We start from the raw sequence: 18,699 nt of genomic DNA, 5'->3' as shown, positions 1-18,699 counted from the left end.
TGGATCAAATCAAGTTTCCTCTAGTCTTCTAACACAGTATCCTGTCCCCAACAGCGGACATAGACAGAAGCCTTTGGAAGAATGTAAGCACAAGGCAATCACATTATGACACTTTCCCCTAATCCTATTCCAAGTCCCAAACACTTTAGCTCAGGAACTTCTCAGGCTGGATGTGGCCTGTATGATTTTGGTAACTTTCAATGAATTTCTCGACCATGAATTTGTCCATTCTCCTCTCCAACAAATAAAAGCTCTCAACATCACATTATCCTTGGCAGACTAATTTTAATAGGTGCTACATTCTTTACTAAGTAAATGTATATTTTGGAAAAGCTGCAAGCTGTACTCACCAGCATGAAAGGTTTAGTCATTCTTTTGCCAGGAGAGGTTTGTCCTAAAATTCTGGACAACTTCTACTGTGCGTATTGACATTTCATCTTCCTAATAATTCCCAGATGTGTTGTATTAATTAAAACTCATATTTACTCCTACTTCTCCAAAAGACTTTTGATATCCTGAACCACAGTATTGTAAGGTTTATGGTTACATGGAGCACCTCAGGCATCTCATTTCAGCAAAAGATAGCAATATGATATTTCTTGCTTTTTTAGAAGATGAAAGAGGACGATACACCTAGGACCTTGTGTGAAGGGGCAGGTTTGATAGCAAGAGCAGGAGGAAGACATGTACGCTTACATTATAACTTACAGGGAAAATACCAAAGAAAATACTGCCATTGTAAGGATTCCTATCCTGCATCTAAACATAGGTGGGACCAGCACTGAGCTTTGCCTTAGAAGAAAATGAAGGAGTTTCTGTATAATGAATATTGGCTATAAAATGCTTCAAGAAGTTTTAAACCAAAATACGCTGCAGGCATACAAAATATTTTTTTAAAGATTTTAAATTGTTTTGTGATTTCTTTCCAAATTTAAATGCAATGTGGGTGGGTGCTAGATTGTATACCTGTCTAGGACTCAGTAAACTCAACCTGTTTTATCATTCTTGTCTTACGTAACAGGTTGGAGACAATAACAGATACTTTAGAATATTTTACAAGCTCAGACAGCAAAGTAACTCCATGTTATTCTGAGCACCACAACACCAGGAAGATGCCAACAAAATCAGAGGAATACCAAAACAAAGAAAAAATGATTGCAGGTCTAAAGAGGCTGATTTGTGAGAAAATACGTAAAATAAATAGTTGTGTATAGCTTGGTTAACCCAAGGACTGAAGGATATTACAGCTTTGTAAAATCAAATGAAAGGCATAAGCACCAAGAAGACAGTGAGGAAGAAGGCTGATCCAGAGACTTATATGAGGTATTGATGAGATAAAACCATGTAAGAGAAATTCTAACTGGCAACCAAGAAACATTTCTTGGTTTTTAAACCTCTACATTTTAGAATACTTTCAAATGAAGGAAGTCATATGGCTTCTTTAGCAAATAAGTAGGAAAAGAAATGCAGGGTGAGTGAAATGTGGCTGACTGGTATCCCTGCAGACTGAAGTTGCTTCTCACAACACATGTACTAGACATGGGAGATAGCAACAGAACAGGCTTCCCTTTTAAAGTGCTATGCTAGCACTGTGATGATTACATCAAAAACTTTGGATACATTGGCTGATATGGACCTGGAGTCCCTTATTATTCAGATCACAGTTATTTATGTCTGGTGGGAAAGAGAAAAAGAAATTATAATGGATGACATGCATTAACTCTGGAGTGTACATGTATCCTAAAGGGGAAGCCTAGTTCTAATCTTTTCCTGAATGAACTCGATTGAGATGATAGTAAATATGTAACCACATTACTGAAATTGATGAGTGCAGTTAACACAAACTTCCTCCCTAAATTCTACCATTTCACATAGGTGAACTCTCAGTGATCCTGTTGCCACAGTACTTCATGTCTTTCAGCTTCAGGCAGATTCCTATGAATAACCTAGAATTGATTGCATTCTTCTTAACACAAAAAAATTTCCCAACACATACCTGACATGTTACAAAGACTTCACGATATACCCAATGAGGTTACAGATCTGCTTCTCTCTTTGTAAACAAGCCTTAGTAGGAACTAACTAAAAGGGTAATAAAGGATTTCCACTGATCAGGATTGCTTTTGCATGGCTGAATTACACAGAGTAACCACAATGACTAGCCCTGCACTTGCTCTCTTTTCACCAGTGGACAAATGCACTCATTCCAATGGAGCAGACAGAAATGGAAGTCACACTCCAGCAACCAAAAAGAGTCCTTCACTCCTTATCCACTCTAAACTGCCAAAAGAAGGTAAAAGAGAAACGTTCTTCTGCCACCTACCAAATGGAAATAGAGCATCCTGCTAACAACCACGAGATACTGGTATCTCTAAACCAAAATCTAATCTTGGTACTACATCAAGGGTATATAATATGTGAAAGTGTAATGGAAACGCCACATCACTCAATTCAGCAAACAGCAGCCCACAAATCATACTGTTGCAAAGGCAACACACCAGTTGGTTGAAACATCTGGACCCACAAGAGTCAGCTATCTCACATGTAATTAAATACAAAGTCTCACCTGCTCTGAGCTAAGGCACAGACACGGTGTTTGTGAGAAATAAAGGAGGCTACCTGAAAAGTAAGATTACTTCCCCTACTACTGTAGCACACTGAAAATTCAAAAACCACTACATAAAGTGTAATAAATAAGAGAAGATTAAAATGATTTAATTAAACTTTCTCATGTTTGATTCAATAAAGCTTCTGCTTTAGAAATTGTCTAAAGCTGCTGGAGAATTTCCAATTTGTCACAAAACCCAGCATCAAAATGATAGTGAAATATTTTAAAATATTCTTATTCCATACATACTTCAATTCTCTTTCCTCCCTTCTAGGATCAATTAATCAAGCTAGAAAAATCAAATCTCATGTATGCAGCACCTGCCTTTCCCAAAAGATAATTTCAGTTGTATCACAACAGCCTTGGTTGCTTTTTAACCTGAGAACTGTTGGGTTTGATTCCTGAAACATAAAAGATTTTTCTTTTACTCACAAATATACTCCAGATAAATGTGATTCCTAGTTCTTTATAAAATGTTTCCCCTTGCCAGAGAAACATTAAATACCAGGAAAAGTGTCCCCAGATGGATTACCAAATGGCAAATGGGTCTCAATGGCATATTTATTGTTGTTGTTATTGCTTGACAGAGTAAAAATAGAGGTGTCTTCAAGGGTGTCTCTCCCCAGAATGAGCAACTCAGCATAAAAAGAATTTATATGCTGAAAAAGTTACAGTCAGGGTATTATGACTGTATATGTAGTATCTCTTCATTTACAAAGCCCTGCCTCTGCTAAAAAAGCTCAGGTTGTAAATTTTTCAGACTACTACAGCACCTTGCCCAGTGGGGCCCAGAATGGAGATTTTGGATGCTCCTTTAAGTATGAGCAACCAGAACTACAGAATTGCATTTGCTATTGCCTTCAGGGAAAATAATTTCTGCCCTTCTTCAAGGCCCAGAGGTAAAGCTGAATGTGGCAGCTTTGGGTACAGGAGGCAGTTTAGGGCTGTTCTCTCTTAGTACCTGCCACGGCTGAAGAGAGGAAAGGACAATCTCCTGAGTATGTCTTTGCTTCCCCTCACTCTAAGGAGGTTGCATCTCCCTATTCCCTTCCTTCTGAGCAGAGTACCACCTCTCGAACTGAACCTCCTGATTCATCGTCACCTCCCCGGGGCCGCCCGGGCCAGGTGAAAGGGAAGCCCACTTGCCCCCAGGCAGCTCACGCACACCGCCTGTCCCCCCTTGACAATGAAGTCTCAAGCGGACCGTCGGTTTGCCGAGGTAATGGGTTTTCACAGCCAAGGGAAGGTGAGCGCCAAGGATTATTAATAGTGTTCCTTGATTAGTTAAGGGAAAGATAAATGTGACACCGCCACCAAAATCCCTGAATATCTGATACCAGTGAGGAGTGGGTATCACCTGCCAAAAATAGAAAGAGCAGGAGAGATTATATAAGTGGGGTTCCTACCCCGGGTTCCATCTCTTTTTGACCATCTCCATATCTAACACCCCTTCCAAGCGTGCTTAGGAGAGATCCGAAAGGTAAGTAGCAAGAAAATGTTCAAACTTCCACAGCAAACATGGGTTCGCCCGTTCCCGGCGGGAACCCTGGGACCTCGCCCGAAGGAAAGCAGATAAGGGTCTCTCCCATCGCTCTGACCCCGGCCCCCTGCCACAAACAAAAGCCCAGAGACAGAGATGCAAATTTCCCAAATCCTGAGGAATGGCTTCCCGCAGAGAAGACTCCAAACGAGAAGAAAGGGCCATTAAAAGGCAAAAATAGGTGAAGTCATTGAGGGGAGATGAGGAGAAAAGGAGAAGAGAAAGTGAGAAAATGGAAATAACAAAAAAGGGAGGGGTGGGAGTGAACGAGAACGTGAGCAAGGGCTCAGTGAACAGAATTTACTGAAAAGCTCAGTCGTGAACCGAAGGCGAAAAACCCCTCCGAAAGACCCGGCAGAAATGACAGCTCTCTTTATGCACAGACGACCGTAAGCGATGGGATGAAGTTGCTCTCTTTGGTGTGGTCGTTAGGAAGATAAAGGAAATGTGTGAGCCTTTTTGCAAAGGACCCCCAGCTTTCTGCTTCAGCTTTTGGTGTGGGGGCTTCTTGCTGATCACTAAATTCTCCCTGAGTTGTTTGCTTTTGACAGGGGCGGGTTGGTTTCTATTTAACGTAAATAGTTTACTTAGCAAGAATATCATCATTCTGGAGCTGGTGGAAGGGGGAGTTGATCTATACAAAAGCTTCTGTGCAGACAACTCGGAAATCCACGGTGTGGATTTTGCAAATAGTTCGGGCAGGAAAACTGGCAAAATCTCAGACATAAAGAAAAACGCGTCATTCATCTCGCAGGGCTGATGAGAAAAAGGTGAAGGGGTCGAGTGTGAAACTGCCAGTTCGTGAAACGCCTTTTATATGAGAATAACATAACAGTGTTGACTAAAGCTTCGTGGCTAAAAGCTTCTAGGAGTTTGCTAGCTGTCCTTAAAACGGATGCACTGATGAGATCAAAGACGGGCCTCCGCCACCCCTCCACGTTAGGTCTCCAACTGTCCGCTTCGTCAGCCTGCATGTCGCTGCTGTCACTTTCCTGGCCACGGCAGGTACGGCCCCTCGGCTCCGCAGGGCACGGGAAGCGGGGGGAAATGTTGTTTGCGCTGTACCAACGGCCCCACCTGACCCGAAGCCTCATTTTTCTGGCACCTCTCACGTTTCGCCTTCGCAGCAGGACGAGATCCGATGACGGCGGGGAGAGGGGCGGTCCGCGCACCGCCGGGGATGCGGGGGAGCCGCCGCGCTGCCGCCCCGGCGCACGGCACGGACCGCGCCCGGGCGGGCGGCGGGAGGCCCGTTAACCCGCCCGGCGGCCGCATCGCCCCTGCCAGCCACCGGCTTGAGTTACCTCCGAGGGCAGCCTTCCAAATGTGCTCTGCCTCGTCAGCAGAGAGGGGCTGACACCGAAACACGAGTCACCCGCAACGAGAGCATCCTCGCTGGCGGACGGTCAGGAGCGTTCCTGTTTGTAGGGACCTAAAAGGAGGCCCTGTGGCTCCAAGAACGAGGATACCACCACAACGGGTTTGCAAAAAGTTCGTGAGAAATGAAAGGAACTGTGGGGATAAGGCCCAGCTCCTTTGCGGACTGCACCGATGCTGAATTTAGCCGAGCAGGGAAGCGGACGGGCGCACCCCGCCAGGCCGGAGGCGCCTGCGCTGGCAACACGGAGGGGCTCTCCTCTGCCATTGGGGAAAAGTAACGGGGCGCCACTTGCATAAGATCAGGCACATCGATTTCTTTTGTAAACAGCTGTCTATCGATGGGTCCACATTCAACCCAAGCGTAAAACAGACCTAACGATCGGGTTTTCACCGATGCTACACAAGGCTTTTTTCAACTCCCTTCTGCAAGCTGAACTCCGCTACAGCCAGAGACCCGAGTAACCGCAGCACTGGCCCCACGACGCCCCCCGCTCCCAGCTCCGAACGGGGGCAGCCGGGCCGGAGCCGCCCACGGGGGGTGCGCGGAGCCCCCTGCGGGGCTGCCTCGGGCCAGAGGCCGGCGCCCAGCCCCGCTCGCCCTGCGGGTCTGGGGAAGGTACGCTCAGCCTGGGGAGAGGGACTCGGCTCCCCCACCCGCCTTCTTACTTGTCCTTGGAGAAAACTAAGGCTCTTTTGTACCTCAGGAAATACGCGGAAACTGGGGGGATGGGGGTGGGGGAGTAACGACAAGGGAAAAACGACAGTCCCTCCTCCAACGACGAGTCGCTGTTTAAAAAAGAAAAGGAAAAGGGGACCCCAGTGTCACCTCCTCCTCCATCCTTCTGCGCTGTGGCATGCTAATGACTCACCCGTTACAGCTGAACTCGGGCCGCCGAGGGAGCCCGTACTTTTGGGACCGCCGAGGCACGGCTGAGGGGGCCCCCCGCGCCCGCAGCAGCCGCCTCCCCTCCAGGGCCGCACCGCGCCCGCGGGATCGGGCCGTACCCGACCGCAGCCCCTGCGTCCCCCGGCCACCGCTCCTGGCAGAGGTGCCAACACTCCTGCGGAGATCTGCCCTACTACTGGGCTCCAACCTTGGCTACCCAGCCTGGCTCCCGCCCAGACTGCCAACGCGTTGGACTGCTTGCCATATTTCATGTGAAAAATGGGCACAGTTTCTTGGAGAGAAAAAAACCCCAAACAACCAAGAACCTAAAAATTACAAATTACACTACTATTCCTAAATATTTTTTTTTTTTTTTTTTTTTTTTTTTTTTTACGATGTCGGGAAGTGCCCGGTCCCGCCTGGGAAGCCCACCACTGCACAGGAGCTCCACACGAGCACGTTGTCACCTCGCATCCCGTTTCACCATATCATATCGCAGAAGATTCTGCAGCATATTGTGCATTACAAACGGAATCTGTGGGATTCGCAGGGATGTGATAATTAATTCAGCGATGATGATGCTTAATATGGACTGGCCCGAAAGAAACGAGGTCTAAAAGGAGTATGTGTGTGAACGGGGAGGGGGGGTGTGGGGGGGAGTGCGGAGGGAGAAGGGGAAGACATTTAAAGTGTTTGAACGGTAAGGCAAATGTTCAAAAGCTACATTATATTTGCTTCCCGACCTCAAGAGCCGCCTGAAGCGTGGCATATGCTGCAGCTCCTTCCTCATCACCGAATATAACTGGTAAAGCTCCTCCTGACTTACTAGAGGACAAGGCTCGTCCCTGCACCACTAGCTCTTCCACCGCACCCCAGAACTTGACCTTGGCACAACTCTTTCTCCAGCCGGTATCACGACAGACTCTGGCACTGTGCCAGTAAGGCTTAGGCTCCAACTTCCCAAGGGAGGGACCCCCCACTCACGCCCTCCCCCACGCCTGTCCCCGCAAAGGCACCCCCGTGCCCGCTCTTTAGCCGAACCTTCGCGTCTGTGGACCGACTGCTTGCTGCTCTGCAAACTGGAGAGCAGCAGCCCACGGCACTTCTCCACGCAGAGCTAGAGAGCTGGCATGGGTCCAGCCTCTCCCGGTGTGCCATCCCCACACAGCACTGCAGCTTTGGTCATATGAGCAGAAATGATGAGAAAAGCACTTTTTAATCTTTTCGCACTTGCTTCCCTGTTCAAACAGTTGCAGGATGGCTATGACTGACGTGCTCAGCGCTGAGGATATCAAGAAGGCTGTGGGAGCCTTTTCAGGTGAGCGGTTTGTTTTGTTTTTTTCTTTCCCCTCTTTTCATCCCCTTTCCTCCTTTCATCTTAGGGTAGCAGTGCATTTATTTAAGCTCGGGGAAGATTAGAAGACCCGGCTAAACAAAATATCAAATGAGGATGTGTTTTCTGAAGTGTAGTGGAAGCCTGACAGGTTTATTAAGTACAGGGCTGCATCCTCAGCAAAGTTGCCCTGCATATTACAGAGGTGAAATATTTATTCTAAAGGAAAGCAAGCAGGAACTGCGGACAGACTTTGCTTCTACTGAGAGGATACTGTCAAAGGGAACAAACCCCTCGGAGACCAGACTGGATTGTATCTTGATGTGGGATAGGGAAGTCAGCCGCGGGTGTCGGCGGCTTCCCACTCACCCCGGAAATTCGGTTTCAGGTATTACAGAACTGCTGTTGCTCGTTCCTAGGAGATAGGAAACGGCTCTTTCCTTACTTCCTATGCGGAATCCCCGGGTGGGCTTTGCTTTTCGGGACGGAGCAAAAGGCAACAGTAGAGCAAGCGGGTGCGCGGCTCCACTGCAGCAGCTTTCTGCAGGACTGCAGCGGTCCCTGCTTCCCTCTCAGACTCCTCCGGCTTTCAGACGCTTCCTACCCCTCTAATTCATCGCGATCCCTAAACTGACCGCAACCCCCGCTGCGCGTTTACCGAGGCTCAGGGGTTTAAGGTTGCTCTCAAAGAAACGCCAGAAACCGTGTTCCGGGGTGCACGTTATCTCGCCCCTTGCCCATCACCTCCCAGGGAGCAGCCCCTCGCTGCCCCCGGCTGTGCCGTGACCTTCGCGAACGGGCGGGAGCGCGAAACCTGCCGAACTCGGCTAAACCCAGCGGCCGGAGGGTCGACGAGACCGACAAACTGCTCAGCTCGATCCAGCAGCTGCTTTTTCTCATTAGCTTCTATTGTTCTAGGGCCACCTCCAAGTCCCGGCGCAGATGCAATTAGCAGCAACTAATGGTAGATCTGTCAAGCAGATCTCGAAAGACTGAGCCTCCTTAATTTTATGTCATAGGAAAAGCTGCGGCGGGAATAAGGATGAGCGGGGAAACAAGCAAAAAAAAAAAAAAAAAAAAAAGGTCCCAGCACGTTTTGGAGGTCACTATCGGATTACCAGCCCACACCACAGCCGTTAGGCTGCATGCGTGTGACAACAGCGGGTGCGGTCAAAGGACGGGAGAGGTGGAGCAGGTAAACTGTCTCGGCTCCGATCTCAGGGGCTCCAGGCTGTGCGTTTCCCCCCCCCCCCCCGGCGATCGTGCCTCACTAGGTCCTGCAGGCAGCACAGCACGACACTCCCTCGCAGTCTCTGAGCTTACAAACCACCACTGCACGTACCTTCAGCGGTCGAAATGCACCGCTGATTTCTAGGAAGCCTTCGGGAAAACCGAAACGGAACTGAAACAGCCATGTGCTCCAAAACACTTCTCGGCAGTGCTAGGCTCCGTGGTTGAGCAAGAGCGGGTTCTTGGGTTTTTTTTCCCAGGGGTGGAAATGTGAGGAAGTGACAGCGATCTAATAGTCAAGAGTCCGCTCTCAGATGACTGTTTTAGTGGAAAACTTAGCAAAAAAAGGGGTTTAAGGCAAAGGCACTGAAAAAGACCAGGCAAGTTAGACTTCAGCTCCCAACTCTGTCACTGACTTCCTGTGTGACCTTGGGCAAGTCTCCGTCCCTCTGTAGCTCAGCTCCTCATCTGCAAAACGGAGACACTGTCCCTTTCCCCTTGTGTTTATTCCAATTAACGCCTGTGAAGCGTGGACAATTACAGCACGTACATCAGCTCCTACCACAGCTGGACTCGACTGTGCCTCCCAGGGTAGATCACGCAGCAGGATGGAAGAAAACCATGGGGGATGGGGGTGTGTGGTGTGGTATATGTTGCAATGATTTTTCTAATCCTGGCTTTTCATCCCCCTGTAGCGGCGGAATCTTTTAACTACAAGAAGTTTTTCGAGATGGTAGGGTTGAAGAAGAAAAGCCCGGAAGATGTGAAGAAGGTTTTCCATATTCTTGATAAAGATCGAAGTGGCTTCATCGAAGAGGAAGAATTAAAGTAAGTAAAGATACATCCTTTCTCAAATAACCTTGCCTTAAGAGTCTGCCTTCTTGTTTTCTTTTTTTACAAGACTAAATAATAGCATACAATTCAATCTCTTGGCTAGTATTTGGTGTGCAATAATCAGTTGTTTGCTGATTATATGATCTAAAGCGTGTTGGAGGCAGCTAGTTGTAACTTTTGTTGCAGAATTCCCGAAACACATGAATGACCAATACCTTGCAGATACTTCTTCAGTCAAGTGCAGTTTCAGAATAAAGTGCTCCTGAATGTTAAAGAATGTCAACAGATGATACAACCTTGCATTCCAACTCATATCACATCTCAAATAAATATGAAGTGAAACTGTTCTGGGGAGAAAAAAAACAACTTTCCTTTTTTCCATGCCTCCTCTTTAGGTTTGTACTGAAGGGCTTTACCCCTGATGGAAGAGACCTCTCAGACAAGGAAACAAAGGCTCTTCTGGCTGCTGGTGATAAGGACGGTGATGGTAAAATTGGAGCTGATGGTATGTGATTAGAGGAGTAAACTTTGACAGTAACAATCGAGTATTACTCTTACAAGAACTGAGGAAGTCTAGGAATCGCTGGGGGCTGTGACCTTCTGAAGGGCACGAGTCGGATTTAATGAAATGCAAAGTCCTGCTACATTTGCCATACCTTGCTTGCAGGCTTCAGGGGAAACAGGGGCCGAGTTCCAACACTAGAGGGGGCAAGAGCTGACTGAAACGGAGATGTAGTTAAGGCACACTACAGCACAGCACTAAGTACCCAGCCCACGTCTACCTCAACAGAAAAGTTAAAGTAATTGATTTCAGTGGAGTGAGAATCAGGACACTGAGAGTTCAAAGACTCAGGCTTGACTATAAAACTTAGAAAAGAGAAAGGAAAAAAAAGCTGAGTACCAGCATTTCTGCTTGATGTGTAGTAAACAGGAAAGTAATGCATGACTTAGCAAAGCAAGGCTCTTAAAATTCCAAGTACATCCAGGTTGCTACAGAATTTCTATACAATAACTGCCTATTCAGGTTTTGCTAGTGTTTATGTGGATCTTTGCAGCTAAGAAAGCCTGTCACTCCTTTTTGCTAAACATGAGAACTACAAGAAAAGAACAACTACTTCACAGCATTGCTTAAAAAAATACTGCTGTTTTCTGTTCCCCTCGGGATGAAATAAATTAGCCCACATACAAAACTTCTCCTTTTTCCTTTTTCTGTATCCCTGAGACAGACTGGAAGAGACATGAAGAGATACATTGCTGAATTAAATCTTTCCTCATTGTAGGAGACAGTAGTGGAAGTTTGTGGCCAGAGTAGTAAATCACCTAGACAGCAGGCAATTGCTAAGTTTTCACCATATTAATAAGCCATATGATAGGTTGAAATCCAAAAAAATAAAAAAAAACCCCTTCAACTCTTTCTGTATTACCTGATCTCTGGGATCTGTAAAAATGTTGTCTCCAAAAATAAAAAGCAATTTAAAAAGGAAAAAAAAGTAAAATACAGTTAACACATAGTTTCCTAATTAGGAAGCTGAAAAAAGTCACACACAAAATCAGCCACTGACATATTACCCAGGTTATATATCAGCTAAACTGCCTGTTCATAGCACGCCGGAATATCAGTGACTGTGACCCTGTTTCTAGACTCAGGCCTTTTAATTTCTCAGATCATGATTATATTACGGTTGCAGAGGAGCAATTGTGAAGCATCTAGGGGAAGTTCCTGCTAAACTTCAGCAGTGCTACTGAACCTGATGAGTGTGTGGAATTATTTTAAATTTCATATGCCTTATTATATGGGTCCTCTCCTTATTCCCATCAAAATTAGTGGCAGTGGTACTAAAATCAGTGGGCAAGATTTTCAGAAGAAAACTTAATTCAGGTAAGTAAGCACAGTTGATCCGCCAACCTCACATCAGATAAATTTTCAGTTATTCCTGTAAGGCTGCAAAACAAAAGCAGTAGCAATTGGAGTAAAAGAATCACATTGCAGAATGATTTTTGGCTTAAACATGAGAATACAGCATTAACTTTTTTTTTATTTAAGATTACCCATACCTTTAAAAAGAAAAAAAGTTGAAAATGCCTGAAAGCCAGTATGTTGTAATTAAGCAATATGAAAGACCTCTTCTCCTTATCTCTTTCTTCTGCAAATTTGACCCTTCCTTAACTTTGAACTGGAATTACTCTTAATTTATATTTGATAATGAGAAGAGATGAAGGGCTTTTTTCTTTTGCTTCTTCTGGCCATATCCCTACTGTACAACATTATCTGTTCCTTTTCCATTTCTTAAATTTGACTCCAACAGCAGATTGTTACACTGCATGCAAATACATGCAAAGTTAGCAGCTGGGACTGTGGCCAAAAGATGAGGATGACAATACTTTCCAGCTTTTCCTTTGGTTCATAAATCCACTTCCAGATTATAACTGTCTATGTAAATAAAATATACGGTCACAAATGTACATCACATTCATATTCAGTACTGCAATGCTGTATTTCTGTTGCATACCACTTGTTTGTTTCTCTGTAACTGAATTGTCAGGCATCACTTTTAGCCTTTGTTTCAAACATCAGCTTCATATGTCACTAAATGATCACAAACATGCAGCCTTTCACAAGGGTTAATGTTAATTTACTAGAAAGCCCTTGAATGCTGTCCCTGTGGAGCCCATACAGCTGATCTTCAGTGATTTTTTAACACCACAGAGCCATCTTTCCCAGATGTATCATCACAAATGTTAATCCTAATCAGTCTTCTTCCAGTTAGGGTCTCACACCACAAATCTTATCTTAGGTCTCCTGCTTTAAACCTTTTATCATCCCCACAAGACCATTCAGCTCAGAAACAGTTTCACCAGCTTGCCTCTTGTCCAATCAAGATTTGTAATTTGTGGCTGATCTGCCAGTTTCAAATAGTTGAAAACTTGCAGCCTATTCATACAAGACATGATCATCTTCTGTGTGATGTCAGGCCCCCTCCATCTTCCACGGATCTGAACAGAAGATGATGAATCTGAAAAAATCGCAGGTCAAGGCCAGGTTACCTAATAAAACTACAAACATTAGCTTCCATATTGGATTGGGAAGTGATGGTGAAGCAGCTCTGTCAGCTTCAGGAGAACATTTATAAGAAAGAGGAGAAAAGAAAATGAAGATTTCTGCTCTCTGTTTTGTGTATTAGCATTGGACATGAACATCATGCTTTTAAGTTTCTTGATACTAATAGACTTGAGAAAGTACACAGAGAATTTTCAAAGATAATGCACTGTAGACAGGACAAACCCAAAATTTTTAACCAAGTAAATCAAAATCTTTTCCTTGATACAGCTCAGCTTCTGCAAGTATTTTAAAATGTTTCAATTATTTTCTTCAAGTGTTGTAAACACAAGACATCAAGCATTCAAAATTACAACTGATAAGTCATGACCTTGCCACAGGTAAAAGTCATGACAAAAAAGAAAAATCCTTCTTTTCTTATCCCTCTTTGTTCTCTTGCATCTTCTAAAAGAAACTAGTGTAAGTCATTACAAAGTTTTCTAAGATTTGCTGTTGTACAGACAATGTAAAAAAACATGGTCTGATGAGAGAAATCATTAGCCTACAAGAGGTTCTCTGTAATTTTATCTGTCATTTCTGTAAAATACTACAGGGTCTGCATTAGGCTGGTGTATACTGCTAAACTATACTGAGCACAGTGAAACCACCCCCTCCTTTTAAGTCAGAGCTTTGATTCAAGACAGATAGTAAATTATTTCACATGACGAAATAGTCTAAATCCCTGTAATTTAAAACTATTATTTGTGCAAAGAAAGATATAATGTAATTTTGTCTGGGAAGAGAATTACAACTGGAAAAGAGGATGTAGTTAATCACAAGGATTCTCTCACTAACAGGCCAGTCAGAACGACCAACAGACAGGGGCTAATACACAGTTTTGCATGTATGAATACACTTTGCAACAGTGCCTCCACAAGCCACCTGGGGTTGGGCTAATCTTGATACAAAAAGAAATAATGAACTAGTTTACAAGATTATTCAACTGAAATGCCTTTGAAGTATATTGAAAACCCTGGGAAAGCGTATCCATGAAATATATTGCCCTTCAGTGATAATACCACAACGTATTATAGACAATATTCGGCTGCAAGTCTGAATAACCTTTCCCAAATATATTCCGTAGATACATGTAATTATAAAAAAAAATTAATTTAGCAGTAGCAAGTATGATAACTTGTCCTGTTAGAATATGCATAGTTAGTTTTCCCTTTTGGAAGGGTTTAATTCATTGCAGTTCATGTTTCTCTCTGCAGAATTTATTCACACAGTGATTTAATAATCATAGCCTTTTCCCCTTTCTGCCCAGAATAGTCTGAGTTTCTATCACAAGCACTTTATGTTATCTCTTAAATTCAGTTTGCAACACTTTCAATCTATGTACCCACCATGTATTGGATTTATATATGTTTTGTGTTAAGTAATCAGCATCACTAATCCTAATTTGGATTTACATCTTTCAAAATGATGGATAAATTTGGATTTAATTTAAACTCTCTGACACTTATATTTCTCAGTTTGATTTGTCAACATTTGGCAACATGTTTTTTGGATACATCATCAAAAGTCCTGTTTGCACACACCAGTCAGTAAAGATCTCCCAGTTTAGAGTTTAGCATTTTTCAACTGAACATCAGAATGTTCTTTAAAATGCCTAATTTTCATCTTCTTTTTCTTGTTGCAAGACATTATTCTTCATTATGTCAGACTTCAATAATTTCCTCTTGAGCCTTTACAGATGACTGCCTCCCCTATTTGCCATTTTCCTCTCAACTGATTATGTTAAACCTATAAACCACTCTCTCTGTATACCCTCTAATCCCTTTATCATCTTTGTTGCCCTTCTTGGGATTCCCTCCAGTCTGTCATTTTTAATGCTCTGAGGCACACACAACTGTGCAAGGTATTCTTATATGTAACTGTTCCAAGGTTAGATGGAGCTAGGAATTATAACCTCCTCAGGTAGTACAGTATTCAGAGTGCAGTATGCCAGGCAGCTATTCACCAGGATACAAGCGTGCCTTTCCCATGCTTTATCACCCTGCTGAAAGGGATTATATATACACCAAAGCGTAAAATAACCCCAAACTGCAGATAGATACATATATGTAAATATTACAGATGTAACACTAATAAAAGCCAAATGGTAAAATCCTGGCCTTCTGAGATCACAGAAATTTTTCTTGTTATCGCCAGTGTGGTCAAGGTTGCTACACAGGTTGGTGTCAGCCTTCTGTTTTTGTGATCTGTCATTTTCAGTCAACTTGCCATTACAAAATAGAGTTTAAATGTAATATATTTATAATACAGGGACACAAATACTCTGATAGACTCATTAATGAGTCTTCGCCAAACTTTGCCTTCAAGTAAAGGAAATTTATCTCACTGAAAAATTAAATTTCTAGTTCTTGCCTTCATCCCACTGAGATTTACAAAGGAATAACAGGGAATTAATCAAGTTCTTCAGATGAATAGCAGTGGACAGTCTTGGCATTCTGGCATGTATAGCATTTCTCCCTTACCCTCAAAAAATACTTTCATTTCACTGGAAGATTTCCCAAGCCATACTTTCCCTTTAATTAACTCTGATTTCTTTGTTCTTCTGTTATGATGTTTCTGCTACACCAGTGAGTCTGTAATCATTGTAATATGCTTCCTCCTTCTTTCCATTTCTTTTCTTAATATTTTAAAAAAATTTTTCCCTTCTCCAGAATTTGCAACTATGGTGGCTGAATCATAAAGGCTTTGACCAATGCAAACCCTTCACCCATCCTTCACTGCCCAATTCCAACCACCTCCTGCTGACTGCTTTGGCTCCTGTCTATTTATTTATGTTATTTTATACTCCAGCTCTGTTCTCTGCAATCCTGCAACTCTGTAATTGTGCTGAAAGACACTGTTAAAATAATAAAGGTCACATCAATCTGGGCTTTATTCTCTCTCACTATAACTTGTTTTTATTTCATGTAGGCTTGGCACACGCTGAGAGAAAATGTTACTCTCTTTTGCTGACATCCCTGCTGCTTTATCCCTAGCTAGGGTAAAGTGGGAAGAAATTAAAAATATTATTTGGGATAAAACATGTCTATAATGAGTCATTCAGTCCCAGTTCTGAACTGCAGCAAAACCAACTACATTATTTTTAAGCCATCCCTGCTAAATGGATGCATACTCATAGCCTGAAAAATCTCTAGTGATGGCAAAACTCTAGTGATGGCAATTACCCAACTTCATTTGGCAGTTTGCTCTTTTGACTTAATCAGTGTTATAGCTAAAAAGTATTTCCTAATATTTAGCCTACATCTCCCTTGCTGCATTTTGGTGATCAGTAAATTGATCCTTGTCTGTATCATTCATTAAATTTGCCTTGTGCAGGGGGATTTTTGGATAAAAGGTTTGACAGGAATATCAGTTGGTGCCAATCATGCATGGGGATAACTTCGTAAATATTAAAAAGCAGTCACTTCTGAAATACAGGATATTTTTACTAGCAATGTTACACAACTATCTGGGACTGGAAGAATGGAATACTCACAAGAAACAACAGTATGAATTTCAGGAAAGGGGACACCAAGATTCAGGTGTGATGCTGCTGTTGACACTCCCACTGTTAAAATGGTATATTAAAAAATCACATCAAAAACCATTTCTTCTAAAATTTTACTGGAGAAGTGAGTATCTCTTCTTGAGTTACGTACAGGAAGCTGAGACTCAAGCTAAGGAAATATTAGCCAACAGTAAGCCTATGACAGAGCCAAGAGCTAAACACTTGTTTCCCAAATCCTGTTTGGTAACTTTGGCACCAAGCTCATGCTTATGTTTGGGGGTTTTTGGGTGGTTTTTTTGTTGGTGGTTTTTTTTTTTTAAAGCAAAGATTAAAGGGGGGACGGGGGCATCCTTTTAGGCAATATCTTCCCCCCATCTTGACAAAGCAGTGATTACTACTACAATAAAAAGGAAGGATATTTGCCCTTTCTAGATTCCAAATTATTCCCTGCAGCAATAACACCTTATTCCATTCAGATTTATTAGCGCTGATTTAGTATAAACAAAAAGATAAGGCTGAAACCCTGTCAGCATCACATTATACAGAATACTGTTCTCTGTCACAGCGGTTACTCAATGCTGCTCAGGAAGCCAATAAACACTCCCTAAAGCCATTCTAGATTTTCACTCTGCAGTAACTTACAAGGAGGACTTTTTGCTGAGCCTGCTGTGCGTTCAAAAGAAATGCTTTGATTTTGCACAATGTATATACGGATCTGAAGAATGTATTGATTTTTAAGTATTATAAATAAAGTAAATTAAAACAGATTGCAATGAAGCCAGTCTATTTTCCTCTTTTTCTCGGGAGCTGCTGACCTCAAGTGACAACGAAGTGTAATTACAAGAGTATACAGGCCCTCAGAAAAAACATTAGGAACTCGGCTATTGAAGTATTATGAATGAAGAATCGAGGAATCGGAGAATCGACATAAAAACCCTACATAAACAAAGCCATTTATAGTCCTTCTCTATTTGTTGAACCTGCAAGGTTTTATATCTTTCACTCCATTTTTTTTCATACACGTTCTTTTTCATACCACACTCATTTTAACATCTTTAAGACTGTCACAGAAACTACTGTAAAGACTGAAGAAAGCAGAATTTGCAACAAAATTTAGTCAGGCTTTCAGCTGAGTGTGGATTATAGTACGGTTGACAAAAACAAAAAATTCATATTACCCTGCAATATACTATTTCATGAAGAAAGATGTTTTAATTTTCACATGCATAAGAAAATGAGGAAAATTAAATTTCTCCATGAAGCATTTATCTTACATTTTTTAATTGGCATCTTACATCATCTTTGTCCTGAACAGTAAGTGTTTCATAATTTTCTCCCCTGTCATAACACAGAAATAGTTATGAAAAAAAAAAAAACAACCAAACAACTCCAGCCATCATGTTGAAGACAAAATTTTAAATCATCAGTACACATCCTTTCCTTAGATCCATACAGTCAACAGTTTGTAACAAGACACAACTGGATGATTTAAGATACGTAAATTATGTTCACAAATACAAAAAAAGACTTGTTCACATTGGTGTTATATATTGCTAGGAAAGAAACACAGCTCACTCTCAGCTACAACTGAAAAGGAAGAGCCAGATCTTCAAGTTCTAGACAAACCATCATTTCCTGACAAATTACATTAGCATTTAACAAAATGGGTTTGTACCATCAGATCATCACCAACTCCTAAAATTTCTCCTATTACCATTTACCATTACCAAATCCTTAACCAACAAATTCATAATTGTTTATGCTTTAAGGGACCTGCCAAGCTCTTAATGGAGTTTCATGGATCAACAATTTTCCACATGTCTTATTTTGGGAATCAATGGACTGGAGGCCATAACACCTGTTCACTTTGCAGAAGCTGAGCTAGGATTTATATTTACAGTCTATCCACCAGTCCCGAGTTCAACACTGCCTAATGTCATATGATTGCTTCCACACTTTATTCACTTCATCAAAGCAAAGCTTGCTTGTTTGCTTCTTTTGCCTTTTCTGACTTGGCATCTTTGTGGGGGAAGTAAGGACACTTTTCCCTAGTTTCTAAGTACTTTCAAAGGCTGGAAATCCAGTTCATGTTCTCCCTTCCAGCAACACACACAAACTTTTATCAAAGCCTCTGTGCTATAGTATCTAAACATTAACAATATTCTGTCCAAAGGAGAGTTTTAATATTGTTATGGAATTAAAAACTGCAGCATGGCACAGTTTTTGCAACAAGTTCTGCCTCAACAAGATAACATTAAAGATTATGAATTTATACAAAGTTAAGTG

At 42.6% G+C, this 18,699-nt stretch overlaps 1 protein-coding gene across 2 annotated transcripts; it reads left to right on the top strand.

Annotated features, from left to right (window-relative positions):
- The first annotated feature begins 4,026 nt into the window (after positions 1-4,026).
- Positions 4,027-15,800, top strand: PVALB (parvalbumin). 2 transcript variants are annotated; one of them, XM_040596422.1, is made up of 5 exons: positions 4,027-4,088; positions 7,665-7,732; positions 9,673-9,805; positions 10,207-10,316; positions 15,578-15,800. In XM_040596422.1, exons 2-5 carry the CDS (start codon positions 7,672-7,674, stop codon positions 15,604-15,606), a joined length of 333 nt encoding a protein of 110 aa, XP_040452356.1. In that variant the 5' UTR covers positions 4,027-4,088; positions 7,665-7,671; the 3' UTR covers positions 15,607-15,800. The 2 variants fall into 2 exon arrangements, with proteins under 2 accessions (XP_040452356.1, XP_040452355.1); XM_040596421.1 differs by lacking the exon at positions 4,027-4,088 and having other exon boundaries at positions 7,516-7,732.
- Positions 15,801-18,699: the final 2,899 nt, after the last annotated feature.

The sequence above is a fragment of the Falco naumanni genome, chromosome 5 (assembly GCF_017639655.2).
Source record: "Falco naumanni isolate bFalNau1 chromosome 5, bFalNau1.pat, whole genome shotgun sequence".
Lineage (NCBI taxonomy): Eukaryota > Metazoa > Chordata > Aves > Falconiformes > Falconidae > Falco > Falco naumanni.
The sequence above is the reverse complement of the archived record's forward strand: the minus strand, read 5'-3'. Positions and strand labels throughout refer to the sequence as shown.

Bases quoted from the DNA above. Each gene is read 5' to 3' on its own strand.
- PVALB (XM_040596422.1), top strand. From the start codon at position 7,672: ATGGCTATGACTGACGTGCTCAGCGCTGAGGATATCAAGAAGGCTGTG. The intron at 7,733-9,672 runs GTGAGCGGTTTG...ATCCCCCTGTAG, and splicing joins GGCTGTGGGAGCCTTTTCAG to CGGCGGAATCTTTTAACTAC. The intron at 9,806-10,206 runs GTAAGTAAAGAT...CCTCCTCTTTAG, and splicing joins ATCGAAGAGGAAGAATTAAA to GTTTGTACTGAAGGGCTTTA.